At 39.8% G+C, this 23537-nt stretch overlaps 2 protein-coding genes across 2 annotated transcripts; one reads left to right on the top strand and one right to left on the bottom strand.

The window, feature by feature from the left end:
* Positions 1-1655: 1655 nt before the first annotated feature.
* Positions 1656-21926, top strand: LOC131429686 (lysosomal-trafficking regulator). Its single transcript, XM_058593993.1, has 12 exons — positions 1656-1811; positions 1901-2044; positions 2116-2277; positions 2343-2419; positions 2695-3010; positions 3134-3250; positions 3317-5810; positions 9950-13024; positions 16964-17658; positions 18130-18289; positions 18358-21583; positions 21647-21926. The coding sequence occupies exons 3-12, from the start codon at positions 2134-2136 to the stop codon at positions 21777-21779; spliced, it is 10437 nt and encodes a 3478-aa protein (XP_058449976.1). The 5' UTR covers positions 1656-1811; positions 1901-2044; positions 2116-2133; the 3' UTR covers positions 21780-21926.
* Positions 21909-23346, bottom strand: LOC131429693 (serine--tRNA synthetase-like protein Slimp). Its single transcript, XM_058594006.1, has one exon. The coding sequence runs from the start codon at positions 23221-23223 to the stop codon at positions 21937-21939; it is 1287 nt and encodes a 428-aa protein (XP_058449989.1). The 5' UTR covers positions 23224-23346; the 3' UTR covers positions 21909-21936.
* Between the last annotated feature and the right edge of the window lie 191 nt (positions 23347-23537).

The following is a 23537-nucleotide window of genomic DNA, read 5'->3' as shown; positions in this document are numbered from 1 at the left end:
ACCATCTTTTGGTTCCGAAAGTACAGGGTGGTATGCATCAAAAATGTGTAAATTATGCATTAAAAATGTGAAAAAAATGTCACTTAATTTTCTCGGAGATGGCTGAACCGATTTCCACAAACTACAAATTTTTTTTCGGCTTAAACCTCTGATTCCGGAGGTAGGATGATTAGTGTAAAAATGGCAGTTTCAATCAATTTTTTCATAAGCTACCTCTTTATATTTGCTTGTTAATTTCTCTAGTTTACCGACCATGAGAGTCGGTAACCAAATCAACCAACCATTGATAATCCCATAAAAGATCTGCTGATTTTTTTTTCAAGTTCGACTACTAGTACATTTTTCCATAATTCAAATCTTCATAGAGAATCGTAAATAAATGTCCGAATGTCAGTTAGCCGTTATCCAGCTTTTGGTTGCAGAGGTACCAACACCAGTAATTAAATGTAATAAAATTAAGCTCACTTGACTTTTTCTCACATGATTGAATAGATTTTCACTAATTTAAATTCAAATGTAGTATATCAATGTAGTAGTATTAGGCAACGGAAATCTTCAAAACTATTTTAAATTGTAGTATTTTGGGGAATTTCTGCTGTAATATACGAGAGAAAATGAAAAAAAAGAAATGCATCTTTACACCACTAGGTGGATTAAAACAGGTTTTTTTGTTTGTAAATTGAATTTGACCACGCGTCGAGGAGATATTAAAAACGTGATTATCACTCTGAATTCAATTCTCGAGAGTTAATGTGTTTTTTGAAGACACATGGTTCGTGTGAACCAGTATTATTATTTAAATCCAACTTTCGCGTGAGTTGATGCGTCTTGTAAACCATTTGGTCCAAATTTTTAGGAACATTGTGCGAAATTTGTATGACAAACATAACTTTTCTCGTATACTGTGGAATTCATAAGTTGTTCGTATCAAAACTATAATAGTGATAGATGAGATGTATATTGCAGAGTCATAAACATGATAATAGAGGTATATTTTGCATATTAATTTTTTAAAGAAGGTGATTTTAGATGCATCATAAGATTTAGCGTATGATTTTCACTACTCTTTTTTTGAGTGTATGCCAAAGGACCGGTTTAGGTTTTTCGGAAAATATTAAACCAATAATTGCGAATTTTCTGAATTAGTTTTACAATATTTTTTTCAACCCCTTCTACTGAAGTGTAAAACATTTTGTATGCCAATAATCTATAATTCAGTATAAAATGTTATAAACGACGAATGTAACAATGAGATTCTCTTTGTTTACTTACTCTTTCGATTATTAAGAAATATTCCTGCTTTTTTCGGTAATTTCTTCAGTGCAGAATAAAAGATAGCTTTAGTTATTATCGGTAAATAATTGAAAAGAAGGATTGCTAATAGTACCGTAATAGTTGAAAGAGAAAGTAAACAAAGAGAATCTCTCATTGTTACATTCGTCGTTTTGAACATTTTATACAGAATTGTTTTTTTTTCTTTCTTGTAGATAAATATGAATCACACTAATGCAATAGATTCGGAAACTCAACTGAAGTTCATTTCCATTGAGTTCCTCAGGCTCGAAGTAAGTGAGTATGTGTGAACGATAATGAATTTTGGAGTGTAAGATGAAAGGGACGAAAGATAATCAAAACAAAGCAGCTGTCTAAATCAACCTGTCAAGTAGAAGAAAAAAACAAGTAATGGTGGAAATTTTATTCTGAAACAATTGCTAATTGCTTCCAACGGAATTTAAATCGAACATTTGCTATGAAATTATACTTCATTTATTTCTTTGTGAGATTGGGAAAAAATTGTGCCGAGTGAAAAGGTAAGAATAGGTTGAATTGTTAATTTTTTCCGTTCCAGAAAATCTATGAAGCGTCTAGCATTCGAATGTTGTATTTTTTTCAATAACAGCTGATCGAATGAGCAATCTTCAGCAAAGACAAAAGAAGTAACGAAACGAAGCGGCAGTAGCAGCGAGCAACTCGAATGATGAGGATCAGTCAGAAGAAATCGCAAGTGAAACTTTGCGGATTACATTAACCAATGATATTCGTAGTATGTACTCAGGTTTCGACCGGACAATATTGGCTTATGTTAGATGAGATTTATCGGATTGTTTGTAACAGTAACCAACAGGATCAGCGATGGAGTTTTCGTTCGGAAATTTGGGTTCAGTAACCTTGTGTGGGGATGCTTCCTATGATTATCAACATATCAATAAGCTTTGGTTGAACTACGTGACGAGTGACGATGACAACAACGGTGTGGTAGTCGATAAAGGCAGAAAGGTAAATTGCGTCTTTATTTTCATAAACACACATAATTCACCCGTTCTCTTTAATCGTACATTTAGACTGCACGTTTGGAGCTTTTTCTGTATGAGTTCGATAAGCTAAATGATGAACAGCGAATGCACTTTCAGCGATCAAAGTGAGTATGTTACTATCAGCGGTTGGTGTGAAGCCAATCAATTGGCTTATCGGTGAATGGGATTCATGTTCTTATCGCGAGCGGCAGGTTTATGTTCCGGAAGTACTTAGTCATAGTTAATCTCAATCGTTTTTATTTTGTTTCAAATTGCACATTTTTGCACGCTGTTCGTTTTACTTTCATGATGTAATGTTCGTTGAACCGATTTCATCATTCTACTCAGAAGATTAATTCCATGCACTAAACATTTTGGTTCCTTGTTGTATTACCCGTAGCACTTTGGAAGCTGTTTCGTCCGTCTTATCGCGACAATTGTTACTGTTTATTTACGAGATCTGCGATTCGTCAAAAGACTTGAAGGCCCCTACTACTACTACTACTACTACCAACAAGACGGGAGAATCTCGCAGGCGAACCCCATCCGTAGAGTCTTCGCTTTCATCGGCATCAACATACGCGACGGCACGGAGCGAAACTGGACTGCAACCGAGTAACGTTTGTACACCTGACACTGTTGTTACTGCAGACGACACTACACGAGTGGACGAAGTCGCGAATCCACTACTATTGCATGACCAAAACGATAACGAGGTAACTATTTTATGCACGGTAACGAACCGCAAGCCCCACATTTGATATCTTATCGCAGTGGCAGTTGTGTACGGGGTTTGCAAACTAAACTCACTTTCTCTCGTTTTTGTGTTCTATTCGCAGTGCGAAGGTGTTCATGTGGTAGAATCTGGCGAAGATCGTTGTCAGGATTTGAGAACTTTTCTGTTAAACGGCATCGGGGGTAAAATTTTGCGGACGTTGGAACTGATTGGTGCTAAAGTAATCTTAAAATTATAAAATTCGAGTACTTGACTAAATGAAGGTTTATCTTTTATTCCACTCCAGGACATTGTTAATGGTCGTGAATTTGCTAATGTGCTTATCGGAATTCTTCCCACACGAAGGTGGTGCACATCACATCAAGCTGATTTAGAATACGCAGAAGAATACAGTGAACAACTATTGAAAGTATTTAAAATGCGCGCATTTAATGGCGATTGGCGGAGCAGTACAAAGCGAAACTCGCTCAACCTAAGTTCTTCGCAAATTATTCAGTGCTCAAGTCCAACGCTGACAACCCCGCTTTCACCTACGCGTTGTTTACTAGCATCATCACCTACCTCACCCGAATGTCTCGTGTTGCCAACGTTCAAAATTGTTGACTATCGAAGCGAGACCACTAACGAGACTTCAAAAGCGATACTATCACAGGATCAACTCACGATAACGATACTAAATTTGCTCGAAAGTTTGGTGCTGCACGAAAACATTCTTACCATAGACGAGAAATCCGTCACGATCAGTTGCCTTCGGATGGCCATCGAACGATTGCATCAGCAAGAAATGCTGGAAGAAAATTCCAGGAATCGGTTGATCCTACGGCATAAGCTACTGGGAATACTGATGCTTGGGCTGAATAATCTATTTTTTCTGGACACCCTCGAAAGCGACCACGTTAACCTGAAGCAGATTGCGACTGGTGTCATGGAATTACTGCGAAGTGAGTTGCACAGCAACAACGCAGATCCTATTGGCTGTGATTTTATCTACAACCTAACCTACACAATAGTGTCAACGGTGAATCAGGTATTTCTAAACTACGCTGAAAATCTCGTTAGTGAACAGTTTTTTCTGTCCATCTTTCGGTTACTGGAGAGCAACCTGGACATAATCAAACACGTCTACTGTCAACTGCACGATTCACACAGCAACTGTCAACCCCAACTGGTTGGCATCCTGTTGAAAATGCTTCAAAACTTCATCACTAGTCTAACGCCGAATCGAATGAGCACGAAAAAACCCAACAAAACTCGGTACCGTTTACATCACTCGCGGCAAGACTCACGAATTGCTTACGTGTGTGCCCTCGAGAACGTTCTGCTCAATATTTTCCCTATCGTGAAATACACCGATCAACGCACGTTGCTCAAGTTCTTCGCGGCGAATCAAATCTGCTGCTGTAATGCCACCATCAGAACACTCGAAATTCTCCTAAAGCTCACCGGAGACGATGTGATCCCACGGATCAGTTTAAATTTTGTCAACCGCAGCATTACAAGTTCCATCTTTGCCCGAACTACGTGCGAAAGCTGTGAAGGCGAAAAACTAAATGATCAATTCTACGAGCGGTTCGCCAAAGTTCACAGGGAACTGTTCGAAGCCTTTGGCAAATCGGAAAACCGTCCAAAAATGCCAAATTTGCTCAAATACCTTCAAGAAACGATCAAAATAGTTCCGCATCGACTGAGTAAGTTTGTACTGTTTGAGTTGGTGTTGCCTCATCTGCGTACGGAAAAAGCTGACTTTGTTGGTGAAAATCTGAACGACACAACCAAGGAGATTGTTAACAGTTGTTTGGTGATCGTGGGAAGGTGTTTGCGAGATGTGAGCATATTCGAAACGTTTTTCACCGAAGAGAACCGACAGCTGCTTGAGGAGTTGTCAAAACGAGCGGAATTCGTCTACCAAGTTGGGCTGATTCTGAAAATGGGCATCGGAAGTTCCTATCAACTAGAAGGACTGGAGAAACAGTTAGTCAGGATCATGTTGGATAACCTGAAGGATTTGTCCGATTATATAGGGCAACTTTTCAAACTACTTAAAACAAGCAACGTGCAAATAGATTTGAGAGACACGGTCAGCAAAAATGTTCCGGTCAGTTTGAAACCAGTATCGACCGCCAACGTTCTGCAGCTCTACATCGAACATTGGAAGCTAGTCAAATATTTTCTAACGGTGAATGATCGTTTTTACGATTCCTTCGTGGACAAATTCGATGGCCTCGAAAATTTTCTTTCGGTTGCTTACAATCTGTTCAGTCTGCTTCTTTACCACGAACAACCTAAACCGGACAGGATGCTTTCGGCTGCCAAATTAACCGACGTCATCAATGAGTGTTCTGAACCGGAACGTCGAAGCATCCTCAACATCTTTCATTTCAACGATAAACTGATCGATAACCAAATGAGCGACGAAGAGTTCTTCTACAGTTGTAACGCGTCGACCATTTCCGACGATCAAGCGATAGACGAAGAATATTCCTTCTTGCATGAACTAACAACCTTAAATGGCTTCCCGAAACAGGCTTTACAGTTAACCAATGGTAAATTGGAGAAAAGTTGGTCACTGATGGAAATGTTCAATATCAAACATCTGCTGGCGGAATTAATGAACGAGTATCTGCCCGTTGCTATGAAATCCCACCCCCGTTATGAGGAACTGCCGGAGCAAGTTCGCCAACTACTCACCGGCAGTGGGTTTATTCGCAAACGATTGGCCACGCTGGCGGAACTGATTCTGAGCGTATTTCAGCTGCTGGTGGAAAAGAGCAACCGGTTAGGTGAGTTTTGAGAGAGTGGATGTGGTAATTTGATATTTTTTCTTTTTGCCTCTGGTGTGGGGTTTCTTTAAATGACTTGGTGCTCGTGCGAGGATAATTCACTTCACATGCGGTTAGGGTTGCTACGTTGTTACAGCTTATTCTTTTTGCTCGTTGCTAACGAAGGCCTTCAGCGACGCGATTTGTTTATGCATTGCAAGGTCATTGAAATTTAAGGTTTTTTTTTGATGCACCTTATACTAAAAACACACATCAACTCTATTGCGCTGTTAGAATTTTTCTCTTTTCCTATTTCGATTACAAAATTATCGAAGGGACCCTAATAAAATGTATTACGGCACTTGCTTTCTTTCCGTGGTTTCTGAATCATACCCATGACTTTGAAGCGATTTAACACGGCTTGCTATGATTGTGTCATTTTCTTTTGCGTCTTGATAGAAAAATGCTTAGCCAATTGAAATATTCCTCTCTTCCATCACCGTTTTGAGGAGCCAAAAAGAATAGCAAAACAAGAGAAATCGGTATCAAAACTAACAATCAGGAACAAGTTTATGATGAAAAATATATTTATAAATTATCAATATTCACCAAAAAAGCTTTCACAATTCAGGGAGGTCGTTGTGATAATTAAAATACTCCGAATATGAAACCAGGGTGGAAAAACCGGGTATTTTAGTGCAAAACCGGGAAAATATTACTAGCCCAAATGTGAGTAACAAATTTAATGTTTTTTTTATTAAGCAAGTGAAAAATAGGATGCAATGCCCAATTTTGCGTTTGAGCAAGAGGTTCAGCGAGAAAGTTAAACCAACTTATTATCCCATGAAGGTTTTATGTTGAACAATCCATCCCAAGGATTACCTTTCACTCGTACCCTACACGAATCCGAGAATAATTTCGCTTTCCAAATCTGACCCGGTAAAAGAAATCTTAATCTGTACCCGACCCGAACGCGAAAAATTTCGGATATTCTGGATATTGGAATACTTAGGGTACCCGGCCAAATTTTTGAACACGAACCCGACCCGTACCCATTTGAAATGGAAAAATAGTACCCGAGTCGAACCCGGCAAATATATTTGTTCCGGTTCCGGTCTGGTTTCGGGTAAAAATACCCCAAACCCGACCATCTCTAATTCTTCTACCGGATTTCTGTTAAGTTTGAGGATAAGTATACAAAACACTTGCAAATTTGTTAGCAAAAGTCTCAAGATGATATCAAATAAATGCAAATTTTTTAAAAAAATTAAAAAATCGCGAGACACTAAATTAAAGATAAACTCAAGATAGAATAGTCTGCGATTTCTTATGTATCATTTGAATAGGTCCTCTCGATGAGCTCGGTTCACTGCCAGTTTCAGTCTTTTGAAGCAAAACAACAATCATCTGGAGTCACTGTAAAACCATTTACGATCGAATATAATAATAATCGCGAATAAAAACATAATCAAACACATAACCTAACGGGCGAGATAGAGCTCTATATAGGTCCCAGCCCTGTCAACTTGACACGCCAGCAAAAAAACAACAAGCGTCTGATCACTAGATGCGTCGTAACTATGACAATGATTGTTTTATGTTTGGAAAAATAATAAGTTACAGTATAAACGATATTGAGCTATTTTGCCTTATTTCCAGTGATTCTTACAATAAGAAAGCAAAAACTACTTTTCAATTAATCGTATATGGGACATTCTACCAAAGATAAACTCCAGATGGAGTAGTTTGCGATTTCTTATGTATCATTAGAATAGGACCTCTCGATGAGCTCGGTTCACTGTCAGTTTCAGTATTTTGAAGCAAAACAACAAGCGTCTGATCGCTAGATGCGCCGTAGCTATGACAATGATTGTTTATATTTGGAAAAATATCGAATTACAGTATGAACGATATTGAATAATTTTACCTTATATCCAGTGATTCTTGCAATAAGAAAGTAAAAACAATTCAGAACCATTGCCTAGAATTAATTAATTTGTTATTGCCTCATCCCATGCATTAAAGTTAGTTGTGGCAAGAAATCATTATGTGCTGAATGTAAACATATGTGTGCTTCCTTTGTAACTTGTATTGTTTCCATGGCATTTTGTCGGAACAAGTCGACGCTTATTAACGGAGGGTCAATAAAATTACATTATTACTGAACCAACTGGTTCACGATTACTGACTCAAAAATTTTCAATGAATCGTATGGGACATTGTAATCTTGAGTTTATCTTTGATTCTACTCTTGAGTTTATCTTTGACTAAATTTCGATGTTTCTTGCAGTCGATCGAAAATTTGCTCTGGTCGAAGGTCTGTCCCGTCCAACAAAGTTCCTGCAATGCTACGGCATCAAATTTGCTAGTTTGCAACTCATAGTGTCCCAACCGCTTGTCTCGCCGGAGGGACATCGTAAGAGTTTCTTTGTTATCTGCCATCCCACATAACTGCAACACATGCGACAGTTATTTAATTCTGCCTACGGTTGGGTTATCGCGCTCTTACTTGCTCGCACCCACTCATTCTGCTACTACCGCAGAAGGCGGTAGCACCCAGTAGACGTCGGTCATCATAAGAGACACGTAACGGCATGAGACAGGGACTTGTGAGTGGCGACTGACCGGTTGACGATCCTAAAAATTTACGGGTCCATAAATGTTGTAATTTCAAAGATAAATCTACAAACGTGACATCACTGGATTTCATATACAGGGCTCATTTGTATGTGTGTACTGAGAGAAACTGACTGTGCAAATAATTTCATCTAACCATGTACAAAATTTGGAATACCTAAAGTGGGATTATTTGGTCGTCTGCTAACAGGATCTACATATCAGACAAATTTTGAAATCACTTTTAAGGAAATTTCTGCTATTCACTTCCCTTCGGAGAAAAGGAAATTTTTGCTCTAATAATTGAAAGACGGTTCAAAACTTATTACAGGAATTTTCTATGGGGTCTTGAGATTTTGAGTTTTGTGAAAATTAAGTCAGTCATCTTCGAGGAAAGTTTTCCCATTTTTTAGTTTTTGTGGCGCATATTATCCTGCCATTCCGTTCAGGAATTTTGTATGGACCATAGGACCTTTCATATAATCTATGTTCGTGAAAATCGGTCCAGTCATCTCCGAGAAAAGTGAGTGCCAAAAATGTTACTATATACAAATATAGACATTTTGCGATCTCGATTAACTGATTCGCATGGTAATGGCCCTCGTTCGAAGTTTAGGGACTGTTTGGTTTGATGATGAGACTTGAGTTTAAAACAGTATTTTTTAATGAAATATCTGAATATTCGTCTTATGCAAAATCTCGATCCGAATTTTACATTTGGTATTTGATATTTTTAGGATTGATAATCTTCAAACTTTGTCCGCGATGGAATAGCACTTACCAATGTCCAATTAAACGGAAATTTTGCATAAGGACTTTTTTTTGGAGTGCTAAATCTTTTACCAACTACCGCTTTGTAAAATTCTACGATCACTCATTTCCCATACAATCCATTGACATCCTATTGCATAGTTTTTCCTTGTGAGAAAGGCAAAAGACTGACAAATGAAATAGCAGATATATAGGTTTGTGTAACAAATCCTCAGAAATAGAACCTCACGTGACAGAAAAACAGTAAAATTCTCACAGTATCAGTATCCAGCGCGGATTGAAGCTCTGGAGTGTTCTCTTGCTCTTGTGAACACAGAAGTGAGACATACAAATTTTAACACGCTTTGGTCTGGCAAATTCAGAGTATGAGTGGAGTTCTGCCGAATTGGGTTGGTAAATCTCTTCATTCTTCTAAAATAAACAGATTATTTTCTATAAATAACAAAAGAAAATTTCGAATAACATTTAACACACTAGTTGGGAACACCCTAATTCCATTCCACTGCATCCGAGACACCGAACACCTTTCCCAAGCGGAGCGGGAAGCCTTCGAAAAGCTCACGGTCACCACGAACTGCTATCGCTGGTCCGTCCAACTGTGTGCACGCAGTAGCGCTGTAAACGATAAACATTTCGACATAGCTACACAGCTAACTACTAACTATCTGTTTTTCCCGCTTCGTTTCCATCAGTCGAACCTTGTAACGGGGAGGAAACGCGCAGCAGCACTAATCGGCTCGAGACTAATCAAAAATTGTTGTTTTCTTTTCCAGAAACCGTGATGCAATCCGCTTTGATTGAACTGAAAAAGCTTATTCTAAGTGGAGCTTTCGACAGCTGGGACTCCCCGGAGGTGACGAAAAATGTGATGAATGTGCTTCAGTCGTTGTTGAAAATTTCCGAAGTGCGTGGTAGTGAATGTGGAAATTTCGAAATAGTGGATGATCACAATCAGCAACAGCAGCAGCATTATTTCCCAGTGTCATCGTTCGGAGTGCAAAAGATTTCCAGTGCCGACGATGACGTCAGTTCAACGGATGAAAGTTACACCACTGCCTACGACGACGGTTACGAAGGTGATGCGGAAAATGATCATTTCATGCCGATTGTGTACAACCGGAAGGGTGATAGGCGTTCCCGCGAGGGCGAATACACCAGGGTAAATCAAAATGTCTGCACAATTGTTATCGACATTTTGATTGAACTGTCGAAGAAATGTGCTACCAATCCGCAGAACTGGAGCTCGGTGCTCGCCCAGATGGTGTTGAAACTGAACGGGATCAAGAATTATTTGGGTGGTTCGCTGTATTTGATCAAAGGGTTTCGACCGATTTTGGAGAAAAGTGATCTTCAACTGAAGGAACTGCAAACCTCAATTCTGGAGTTGATTACCGATTTGGATAGTCCGGAAGTGTTTTCGAAATTTCTTCAAATACTAAGCCTGGAAGATCCTCCGGTTCATTTGATCCTAACGAAATTGATGAACCTGGTGGATGCAAACTTCAAGCTGGAATGCTACACCGAGTTACAATTCCCCGATCCCAATGATGACAGTACCCGGGTATCGACCTGTGATATATTACTGTCCAAAAAAATCAACTACCTTCGAGAACATCATCGCTACTTCAACATACGGTCTGCGTTCACCAGTTCGGCAATGATAGTCCCACTGAACTATGTCAACTTTTCGCCATGGAACGCCGAAGGTTTTACGGCAACCACCTGGTTCCGTTTGGACCCGGTACAGCAGGATAGCAATCGACTCACGATGACACACTTGATATCGGTGGGCAGTGAAAAACAAATTGTGTCCATATTTTTAAATCGCCAAAGACAGTTTACCGTGCGTTTCAACAAACCGGATCGCATCATTTCCAGTGTCAATACAAAACTGTACCTGGGTAATGCCGTGGGTTTAACCTGTTGCGAAAATTGTGCCAAAGAACTTTCCCATCTGTGGAGCCACAAAATCTTTCTACGGTCTACGGAACCAATGACTCTTGGATTTCGACTCGATGTGGCAGGAGCGCAGTGCGTCTATTGTTACAAATATTTACAAACCGGTAAAGGGGCGGCAACTACCAATGTGTCGGATGATTATTTCTACGATTTAGACTCGAAACAGTTCACGCTGAAAGACCTCCAGCTGTCGGAAAATCTTTGGTGTTTGGTGGCACTTTCGGTTCGTCAGTTGGACAATTCCATCGCCATTGTCGTGACCTTGGACGGAACTCAACAGCAAAGTTTAACCATTGTCGATCCGTGTAAGATTCACATTGATACTGCTCTACCGATAATTGCCATTGGCCATCGGGTTGGCGTTGACGACGATCATCCGCTTAGCTTTTCGTTGTCGAACGTGCAGCTGTTTAAAAAATGCATTTCAGATCTTTCCATCATGGCTAACATCTATGCCCTCGGACCGAACTGGGTCCACCTGACAGGTCTAGCCGGGGAAGGTGAATTGATTCCAAATTACGGAATGCTGAACCTCTCGAAACTAACGATAGATGATCTCCAACTGGGCAACGGTTCACAGTTACTGCACCGATCGTACGTGGGTTGCTTGGCTGCTCACAAACCGGATGTGTTTATAGCGACCAAATCCGGTTATGGAAAAATATCCCTAGGAATATTAAGCTTTTCACCCCGACTGACACCTAGGGAAAACTCTTCGCTGCAGAAATCGATTTTGCTTTCCGGAGGAATCAGCACAATACTGTTTGCCTTTGCACGAATCGTTGAACTATCGGACTCAGCTCGAATCCATGCCAATGGACTCACCTTGCTGTTGCGAGTTGCTCACGATAATCACGATTTTTACAACGAATTCGTACAACGCGATCTACTTGAGTTGGTCGGAATCGTGCTGAAAAACAGGAAATGTCAGAAGGAAATTTGTGTACTCGCTGCCTTCCTGGAAGTTGCCTTCGATCAACCGATTTTGACACGTCGTAGTGACACCTACTGTGTTTTGGTAAACTCCGTAGCCAGGGTCCGGTACCCGGAGCTAATAATATTCTTTTTCGAAAATTTTCCAATATGGATCGAACGGTCGGAGGAAGTCCTTAATCTGGTATTTGACGTGCTGATCACGGTAACGCGAGAAAAACATCCCGGAATGGTTTACAACTGCAAACGACTGGCCGGTGCCGGACTGGTTCCCACTTTGATCGATTTTTGCCGAATTAATTTCGTGATTCCGCAGAAAACAGTGAAAATATCACGATCGGCAGCTGATTCGCTAGTTGCCCTCATTTCGGTTTTATCAAATACTCCACCGAAAATTAGTTTACTAAAAGAAATCATTGAGTTACTGCTTCTGATGCACAAGCCAACCGACAGCTACGTGACGCACGATCGGCAAAAGTTCTATTTCAACATAAATCCTCACTTTTCGAACCGCGCCACCTCCAAGAATTCCGACAACAAACTTGCTCAACGGTTGAGCTTACGCGAGCGTCGAATCAAATATTCCCAGCTTCGGAAGGCAATTCCACTGGCATTATCAAACTCGAACAACGTCAGCTTCGAGTCAACGACCAGCTTCATCGAGATGAACAGACTTGGCAACAGAAGTGTCGATTCGAATTTCTTCAATTCGCCATCTTCGCAGAAAACTCCACAAAGTTCAATCCAATACGAATCCAACTACGAAAAGTTGAACCAGGCTCTGGCAGATACCAAAATACGCAGACGAAGTTGGAAGAGCGAAAAACACAAAGTTAGACGTTTGCAAAGCCCCGGGATACGGGTTTGCTCTACCCCCAAGGAGACATTCTCTTCGCCGAAGATGTGCGTCGAAAGGGATCTGCAGCGAGCGTGTCATTCACTTCCCACCAAATTCAGTAAGTATTTGATAGCTGATTATTCAGAATTTCAATTTCCTTCACGTTTCGTCTTCGACCTAATCAGTGCATTAGCAGTCCACGGTGGAATGTCATTTTCTTTTCTAGATTATTGCTGCATTGATGCGTCGAAGGCGAACATAACGGAGCAATTCCAGAAATATATTATCAGAATTTACATACTCGATTAAACCATTTGTTATTCACGAATGGAGAGACCCATTCGACTCAAGAGTGAGTTTAAGTTGCGTGCATTTTTTTTTCTCACCACTCTTGTTCGGAAATTGTTAATTGTAAAAAATGGTGTCAAAGAAAATTTCTATGAAGGGATCAATTTAACCTACCTTGGGACAAAATTTCATTAAATTTGAAAATGGTGGAAATCTAGACTTTCAATTTTGAAAATCATTTTTTTCAGTGTTGGATTTGAATAGACGAGTCATAAAAAAAACACTGCTCATTTTGTTTTTCCAAAATTGATCTATTGGAAAGGGCTAAACTTTTTTTTACCTATTTTTTTGCAAATAATTATAGTGAAATAATGGCAAATCCTACAAAAAAAAATTGTGTGTTAATGATGTTTCAAATATTATACTAATTTTCGAACAAAAAATACTGAACAAATTACTAATCAAATTACTAATCAAATCCTACACTGAAAAATTCGACGATTCTTCACAAAATTTCGTTTATTGTGTCAAAATAGATAATTATGTTCCCTGCCAAACTTCCATATATTATAAGATGGGCACTTTCAAGGGAAAAAATTGTTCTAACAAAAACTTTTTCATATCCAGCATTGATACTTTTGCGCAACTATCGGTAAAATTTTCTCACTAATTGAGTATCATTGAAATCTCTGATGATTATAACTTTTAGTTTGGTTTACTTTTCGATAAAAGGATACTAGATAAAAAATTCAGTTTGTACAAGAAATAGTTATTGTCAGGAAAACTTTTTTTTGAAAGTGTTCGTCTCGTAATGTATGAAGGGATAGTAGGGAATGTAATAAAAAATTTTGAAAACAAAAAGTTAAAATTCACATCGGAATCAGAAATTATGAGGCCGAAGTTCGAAGGCTGAAGTCCAAAGTCCAAAGTATTACAAATAACAAAACTAGGAGAAGTACAAAAATAGCAAAAAAGCACATTTAAGAAAATAACAACGAAAATTAAAAGTAAAAATAACAAAAACAAACAGAAAAAATACCAACAAACAGCAGAAAAAGCAAAAATAGTAGAAAAATGTAAAGCTATCAAAAATGTTAAACATATCATAAATAGTACAACTATCAAAATTTACGAAAACAGCGAAAATAGTTAAAAATAGCGAAAATATAAAAAACAGGAAAAATAGAAAAAGCAGAAATAGCAAAAATACCAAAGAAACAGGAAAAATAGCAAAAAAAAAACCTTTTTCTGTTTGAAAAATTGCAAAACCATCAAAAATTTTAGAAAATAAAAAAACGCCGAGAATAGTGAAAACAGCAAAAATACCTAAAACAGGAAAAATAGCAAAAAAAAGGAAGAAAAAGCAAAATAGCAAAAAACAGCATAAAAAGCAAAAATAGCAAAAAATGTAAGGCTACAAAAAATTCTAAAATTACAAAAATAGCAAAACTATCACAAATCTCAAAAATAACGAAAATAGTTAAAAATACCAAAAAACAGGAAAAATAGTCAAAAACGGCAGAAATAGCAACAAAAAAAACAGTAAAAACATCGAAAATTTCAAAAATTACAAATTAAAAATAGCAAAAATACAAAAAAAAAACAGAAAGAAACAGAAAAAATAGCAAAAAACTGCAGAAAAAGCAAAACAAGTAAAACTATAAAAATTACAAAAATAGCGAAAAAAAATTACCAAAAACAGGTCAAATAGCAAAAATAGTAAAACAATCAAAAATTTAAGAAAATTACATGAAAAATAGCGAAAACAGTTTAAAATAGCAAAAATAGCAAAAAAAAACAGGAAAAATAGCAAAAAACTGCAGAAAAAGACAAAATAGTAAAACTATCAAAAATTTAAGAAAATTACAAAAATAGCGAAAATAGTTAGAAATAATAAAAATACCCAGAAACAGGGAGAATAGCAAAAAACAGCAGAAAAAGCAAAAATAGCAAAAAATAGTAAAACTACCAAAATTTTAGAAAATTACAAAAAAATCAAAAACAGGAAAAAGAGCAAAACAAAAAAAAAAACGGAAAAAGTGAAAATAGCAAAAAACAGCAGAAAAAGCAAAAATATCAAAGTCTATATGGCCAGAAAGTTTCATTTAAATCTTAGAGGGTGTTACCAACTTTTATTCGTGTTGGCGCGAAATTCGTCAAGAGTTTTCACTTTTTTTTGTGTGTATTTTAGTTCGACTTTTTTTTCAGTGTATATATTTCTTATCTAAATATTTCGAGAACTAGAAGAAAGTTTACCAAGAGTCAGTTTATTGCGTTTGACCTGTAAAATTACGTTTCAGTGATTTAGGGGTTAGCCAAATTTTGTGCTAGGGCGCATAACCGTTTTTATTATTTTTACGTTTCGTCTTTGACTCATCAGTGCAGAGCAGTTCAAATTGAACTGCTTAGTGCTAAACTCGGCAGTTCAATTTGAACCGCTAAGCAGACGTAAAGTTTCTGCTACTTACAGAACACTTTGTGTTTTGCAACGGAGTGCAATGTTATTTCTGACGTGCCGAACGAAAACGTGTATTCGACTATTTCTGGCCGATGCAGGTGTGGTCATTTAGGGGTTAGCTAAATTTTGTGGTTCAAATTGAACTGCCGAGTTTAGCATTAAGCAGTTAAATTTGAACTGCTCTGCACTGATGAGTCAAAGACGAAACGTAAAAATAATTAATACGTTTCAGTGATTAATTCTGTATTGAATGTTCAAAACGACGAATGTAAAAATGAGAGATTTTCTTTGTTTACTTTCTCATTCCGATAAAAAAAATAAAAATCTTTACCCGTCGCCGACCCGAACCCGACAAAAGTTCCGAAACCCGATCAAATTTTTCAACTCGAACCCGACATGTATCCTTTTAAAATCCCCGACAAACGTCAATTTCCAACCCGATCATCTAGTAACTACTAACTACTTAATTTTTCGAAGGCACGACTGGCATCGTGACAGGCTACTAAAAAAACGTACTGTTTTAAATTTCTTTTTATTGTGAAAAAAAAAATGTTCCAATCATTTATTGGAAACAAATTATCTAGAAGCAAAAAGCAAAACAGTTCCAAATTCTGTCACAAAATGGCTAAACTACAATGAAATATTGGAACGAAACACAAAAACAAAATGGCGGACTGTTAATTTTCGACCTTTTTTGAATTTTTTATAACATTATTAAACATGCTTTCGTAACAATGAATATTTTTAGTTGTAGTACGAACCAAAGAGACCGGACCATCTGAAGAGTAAAATGTCGTTTGGTTCATGTTGATAAGTGTAATAGTTTTGGAATACGAGTTGGGCATCTAGTTGAAAAAAAAACATGGTTTCGAGAGAAACCTCGAAACTTTTTTACAGTTTAAAGTTTTTGAAGTGCTCAATCGATTTCTTTCCTCAACACCATTTTCTGTTAATAACAGTTTTCGAGTTACGATTTGAAAAAAATTTCTTGCAACAAAACATACCTTTTTTTAAATCAGTCTTGAGTCGAATTGGTATCTCCATCCAAATGGTTTGCCATACTGAAAATGTGTGCAAAGATTCATCCAAGTCGATCATGATTCCATTTTCAACTCAAGTCGATTCTGATTTCTGTTAATTTCTGGTATTGTTCAACGATTATTTTAAAACGAAATATCTAGTCTAAGAGTGATACTCGAGTCTGCTTAGCGATTTAAGTTGAATTACTAAGTGGCTAAAGCACTGATGAGTCGAAGACGAATCATGAAGCAATTTGACTGATCACGAACTTTTTGCTTTTTTCCATCGCAGAATTCTTCGAGCAGAATTATTTCGGCACCGGTAACGACTTCATTCAGGAGAGTTTCCTACGCGCCATGTGCGATTTTCTGTTGATTCTTCCGGACCAGGAAGCGAAGCAATTTTTCAACGCGGAAAATCAAATAATCGAAACACTGCTGATCCTGGCGAATAACTCCAACATTCGGATTCGAGCAATGATCATCAATCTGATCGCGGTGATCAGTGACCGGGCTCTCGGGGCTCCATCCGTGCTGAACTACACCGACGAGCAGTTCAAAATCTTCTGGCACCATTTGGGCAACCAGATTGGATCGCACAGCGTAAACGTGGAACTGTTGAACTGCTGTTTCCGGTGGATCACCAAAAGTAACTCGACGTTATCGTTGGAATCCACGTTGCTCGACTATCGCATCAATGTGGTGCAGGAGAGTGGACTGAACGTGCTGCTGTCGATTTTACCACAGGCCCACGTTGATCCGAGACTTTTCCAGCTCGTATTGCATCTAGTGGACTACATTGGCATGAAACAACTCAAGGTGGCCCAGTACATGATCGAGAATGGACTCGTTGGAACGGTGGTTAAAACGGCCATCAAAATGAACGAAAGAGAGGATCAGCTGGAGCATGTCAGTAACTGTAACAGCTACCTGGAGTTTGTCACGAATTTCGCGCACAGGGCGCTGGTGTCCACCTACTTGATAAATGTAAGTAAATATTGCGATTTATTTTGGGGGTTTCTGTTAACGTTTTGCTATTCATCACTGCCAACGAGAAACAGACCGAGATAGTGATCTTGGCAAGGGCAAGGCCCAAGATATCCTCTTACGATACTCGAGTTCCATCAGCAATTCAGACGAAACGTAAAGTATATAAAATTGGGAGCTCCTGTTGTGTGGTCTTTTACGACATGGGACGGAAAACCAGTAGATCAATTTTCCTTTGAAATAATTTTGTCGGTTTCCACACGTCTTGCTTGATGGACTTATACCACCGGGATAAGTTGGCCGTAGAATTATTCTTAGCTAGTTGGGAATCGTTATCTAGGCTTTTTGGAAAGGAAACTTGAAACCGAATCTGTAATTGAAGATCAATAATCTTCACTGCTTCAGTGGGAAAGGATTCCTTTTAAAGTAGTTCAGATTTTCGTCAGGAAAAACTTATTCTTTTCATTGCAGCCATTCTGGGACCTGATCAACAGTTTAACATTGGCAGAGAGACACAAAAACCCGAAAGTGACCCGTGGTGTCCGCGATCTGCATGCTTATTTGTATCGAAACTTGCTTCAGTTCTTCATCTACCGTCCGACGGAATCGATTATCGGTCACAAGAACAATTGTGAGTCTATCTTGCTAATGCTTGAGCTGAACTTAACTCTTAACCGATAACGATCTCTTCTATTGCAGCCTTTACCGTCGACCTACCGGGCAGTACCATTCCGAAAGCCGAGGTGAAAACGCGATACAATCAAATTCACGACAAGGCCGTCCATTTCATCACCAATTGCGACGGTAATCACTCGGTATCCGAGGCCGAAGTGTCCCTGATCAAGAGTCTCATGAATCGAACGTTGAATGGCAACCCTCGTGGTGGCAATATTATCCTCTGGTGTCTACTTCCGAAGCGTCCCGTAAATCTGAAGATCTACACCATCAAGCAACTGAGTCAGTACATCGACGGAGGAAACTATCTGTCGTTAATTTGCGATACCCGGATGTTGAAAGTGTTCAGTCAGAGTGTTCTGTTGCTCAATTCGAAGGAGATGTCGCTTGACGATCTCGAGTATGTTAACAATTTTTGTGAGGCGATCGAAGGTACACACAGCAGCACGTGGACACTGCCGCAAACCTTGGAGGAATTCGACTATCTGAGAACAGTCAACTTGAACGATCAGGAACAAACGATAATGAAGTCGATCAACAAGCAGGAAAAGTTGATCCACTCGTGTACGGTTGCCGCCATGGAGATTACCCGGAATATTGTCGAGAAGCAGAATCGGTTACGGAAGGAACTGATCATTCAACTGAAGAAGGATAGTGACTTTAAGTTCTTCAATCAATGGAGACAGATCATCGATCAAATGACGCATGAAGACGCTCCATGGTTCAATCCGAATTTATATCCAAACTCGTGGGAGATGGATGATACGCACGGTCCCGATATGTCACAGAAACGACTGAAACGGTGTCATTTGACTGTGGACCAACGATTTTTGCAGAAGGACTTACAATGCACCGGTGGACTGACAACCGAACCTTTACTGAGCTATTTGATTCCGAAAAATAGGAGTCAAGAGTATTCGATGGAAAATCAAGTCCTGTATACGTCGTTGGTTAGACAGATCTCACCCAAACAGGAACTGGATAGTGAATGTATTTTGACCAGCACGGAATTGGTGTTGAGTCCAACTACGGGTGATCTCGATATTTACGATTTGTACAGTATCAAAAAGATCTGGACGAAGCGCTATCAGCATCTGGAAACGGCCGTGGAGATTTTTCTCACAAGTGGAAAATCGTTGTTTCTGGTATTCGACCGTCAATTGGAACGTGAGATCTTTGCCGGATTCTTCCAGGATCTTGTTCAGCGGGAAGGCCGACAGGAGTTGGACGTCCAAACGCAACTTTGGAGGGATGGTTGCCTCAGTAACTGGGAGTACCTGATGCACTTGAATCAAATATCCGGCCGAAGCTATCATGATCTTATGCAGTATCCGGTGTTTCCTTGGATCCTTGCCGATTACGAAAACGACAAACTGGATCTCCTACTGGAACAGAGTTTTCGTAGTTTGGAGAAACCGATAGCGGTTCAGTATAAAGATCTGGAGAAGCACTATGTAAACAATTTCAATTATTTGAAGCAAACGGAAAACGATTGCATCAGTAAACGGAAGATCCAACCGTATCACTACAGTTCACATTACTCGAACTCTGGCACAGTGTTGCATTTCTTGGTGCGGATGCTTCCCTTCACGTCACTATTTCTGCACTACCAAGACGACAGTTTTGATATTCCGGACAGAACTTTTCATTCACTGTTGACCACTTGGAATCTGGCGAGCAGGGACTCACCGACGGACGTGAAAGAACTGATACCGGAGTTTTTCTGTTTTCCCGAGTTTTTGGAAAACTTGGAATGTTTCGACTTCGGCGTTCGACAGTCCGGCGAACCCGTAAACCATGTCGAGTTACCGCGTTGGTGCAATAATTCCTCGCGGTTATTTGTGCTTATTCATCGGCAGGCACTGGAATCCGATCATGTTCGGAAACGAATATCTCACTGGATTGATTTGGTTTTCGGTTACAAACAAACTGGATCAGCGGCAGTTGAGGCAATCAACGTGTTTCATCCGGCGACGTATGCCAATTTTACCGCTTCCGATATTGAAGATCCAGTGGAAAAACTTGCACTGGAAACAATGGTCAAAACGTACGGTCAAATGCCAAGGCAACTGTTTGATAGTCCACATCCACTGGCGCTGCTGGGGCCTACCGCAACAAATTGTCCCGCTGTGTTGGACAGTGTAGGTGGACTGAAATGGGGCCTGTATGCTGGATCACCGGCTCTTCCAAATCCCAAAATCGTAGACATGAGAACTATGATGGCTCATATGACAACCATGGTCCAGTTGAATGGAAACAAAATAGTTGGACTGTCCTCTCATTCTAACATTTTCCAAGGGCAGCAATCGAAGAGTCAATTCGTAGTGAACTGGGGCCAGTTGGACGATGTTATCCGGTATCGATCAGTACAACAATGTGATGCCAAATCGAACGAAATAGTTTATAACAGTAGTATGGATCCGATCACCGCCTGTGGAACGGATCCCTATTGTACCGATATCTGGTTCGGTCATCAGTCGGGTCGAATAGCCGTATTTCAGCAGCAACAGATCCGCAAAGTATCGTTCTTCAACCATAACATCCGCCCTGCGGTGACACGGTCGCGATCGAGTTCTTTTCGACGCTGGTTCGATCGAAAAAGTGCGACTCTTAGACGAAAGCTAGAAGGTGACGATGACAGTGATGACTCGTCAGACACAATGCCCATTAAGTGGAACTTCCCAGTGATATTGATTAAACACCGAGCAGAGATAACCGGCATTGCGATATCGACGGAGTTCAAGATCGTGGTCAGCGTCAGTATGGATGGTAGTGCGGCTATTTGGGATTACAACAGTTTGAGCTATGTTCGAGAGATTCCTCGACCGGTGAATGTGATTAATTCGAAGATCCACCTGATTGCAATTAGTCCTACTCTGGGGGACATAGTGACCGTTCATTCGAGACTCGAATCCCGAACTGGCTTGAGCCGTTCGAGTGAATCTTCGACGTTGGTAGACGACGAAAGTTTTGAGGTTACTGAGAACTACAACTTGGATTATGTAAACGTATCGATGTCGTCGAGCCGTGATCAGTTGAGGTTGCACACGATCAATGCCAAGTATGTGGAACACGTCTTTCTCGAAAGCCCCGTGACGGCCCTCTGCTATACGGCAGTGAAGGAAGGTTGCGGAGTCAACTGCATTGCCGTCGGATTAGACAATGGCATAATACGGCTATACAGCAGCTGGAACCTAGCGATGGTTCGTGAAATTACAACCAATCCGTATGATGTTTTTGGGTTGAAATGGTAACTATATGATCGATTGTCGAAACAATGAATTTCTAATGTTTTTTTTTCCTATCGCCACAGTATCATCTACTCCAGGAACCAGCATTTGGTCCTACTGACCACAAGCAATGTGATTCAAACGTGGAAATCCGAGGGACTCCCGGGAGCATCACCGCAGATACTCGAGTTGCCTATCCGTCGCTCAATCGAATGAATAAACTTAGGCGGCAACAGCCGAACAGTGATTATAAATGTACTTTAAAAGTGTATTTTCAATAATTATCATTGAGAGTTTTTAATGATTTTTATCAACAGTTTTTGTTTGAAGAAAAAAAACCTAGGTAATATATTTTATATTCTACATCATACTTTTATTCTACAACTTTCAAATCCTTGAAATGAATACCATGCTGCAAAAGCAGTTTTATCAGATTGACGCTGCCGAGCACGGTTCCCGACACCATGTACGGAAACTTTTGCGTTTTTCCCTCGTGGTAATTGAACGCAATGCGTTTACTGATAAAATTGGAATAGTAGCAAAGATCGCCAACTTTGATGTAATCATCTATCTCAGGACTGTAAACTTCCACATCAACTCGCAAGGCTTCTGCAGGATCCAGATCAGGGGCAGGAATCAACACTAATCGGTAATTTATTCCTAGCCTATCGTAAAAGCGCTTGTACAGTTCTAACGTGTCATCGAAAATCCGGATGGCTTCCGTTTCTTGCGTTGCTACCGCCATTGTTTGAACAGCTCTAGTTTGAGTTTTTTCCCTATGGTACTGATTACCAACTGTCACCAGCCGGAGAGGCAGTGCCGTCGGAAACACCGAAAGCTTCGTGAAATAACCGAGAAAGCTTAACATCGTACCTCCACCACACAAATGCAGTCGATTAAGAGTGTGCTCGAGATCTACTTCCTCGTTTATCAAATAAATTGAGTCGGCATCCACTCGGGCAGCTTCCACCAGAACACTCCGTGCGAAATCCGGATTCGAGAATAGAACAAAACCGGCTTCCTGAAATACATAGGAACAGGTCATCGGTAGGAACAGGTCCATCAAAGCGGCATCTTCAGTCATGTAGAAACTAGTTGAACTGTGTTCTTCTAACCACTCCTTCCCTATACTGTTATCTCGAGTTGGTTTGTTGGAACTATTTCGGAACAGTACTACTTTCTGCTCCGTTGGCGTTCGCTCGTGTAATTCATTGGGTATGCCAAGAAACTTGTTCGCTACAAAAGCATTTGCTACGGCGTAGCCGCTCTCCTTCAAGCTTTTTAAATCTTCTTTCGCCAAAACCGCTTGCATTTTTAATTGTTTTACTTCGTCGTCGCTGGTAGCTTTCGCGATTAGGTCTCGCAGTTGCACACGCCGGGTCTCGATGTCCCGTTTGCGTAGTTCGATCGACCGATATAATTCCCACTGTCGCTTGAGGGCATCGAAATCGAGCTGATAGCGTCGAAGCCGCAGATTATGCTCCAGCCGGTCCAGGTTTGCCAATTTCGTCTGGAAATCTAAATACGGTACCAAAGGTGCATACTGTTCTTTAGCCTTATCGCCCGTGATATACAGAGCAGATGATAGTGTCCGTCGGATGGTTGGGCTGCCACAGCCAACCGGTTTGAAGTTGGGAATCACAATCCGCAACATTGGCATAGCTTTGACTAAACTATTGTTTTTTTTTTTATTATTCTACAAACTGACCGGTATCGGTCTAAGTCGCCTATTTTATTATAAAAACAACCAAATTAACCAGCTGGTTTTGATTTGACGTTTCTTATCGTTGAGCACAATTTTCTTGAGTGTGTGCGTGATGGCAACTGCATATAAAAAGCATTTGATGAGTTACCCTTCCATGTGGTTTGCGATCTGGAATCTACAGCATGAATGAACTGATAGTACGCACAACAACGTGTTTTTTGTAGGAACTATTATGTTTACAAACAGTGCTGCTCTAATTTTATAAACTC

Source organism: Malaya genurostris, chromosome 1 (assembly GCF_030247185.1).
Source record: "Malaya genurostris strain Urasoe2022 chromosome 1, Malgen_1.1, whole genome shotgun sequence".
NCBI lineage: Eukaryota > Metazoa > Arthropoda > Insecta > Diptera > Culicidae > Malaya > Malaya genurostris.
Note: the sequence above shows the minus strand (reverse complement) of the source record. Positions and strands in the feature narration are given on the sequence as shown.

Bases quoted from the DNA above. Each gene is read 5' to 3' on its own strand.
- LOC131429686 (XM_058593993.1), top strand. From the start codon at position 2,134: ATGGAGTTTTCGTTCGGAAATTTGGGTTCAGTAACCTTGTGTGGGGAT. The intron at 5,811-9,949 runs GTGAGTTTTGAG...TTTCTTTTCCAG, and splicing joins GGAAAAGAGCAACCGGTTAG to AAACCGTGATGCAATCCGCT. The intron at 17,659-18,129 runs GTAAGTAAATAT...TTTTCATTGCAG, and splicing joins TGTCCACCTACTTGATAAAT to CCATTCTGGGACCTGATCAA.
- LOC131429693 (XM_058594006.1), bottom strand. From the start codon at position 23,223: ATGCCAATGTTGCGGATTGTGATTCCCAACTTCAAACCGGTTGGCTGT.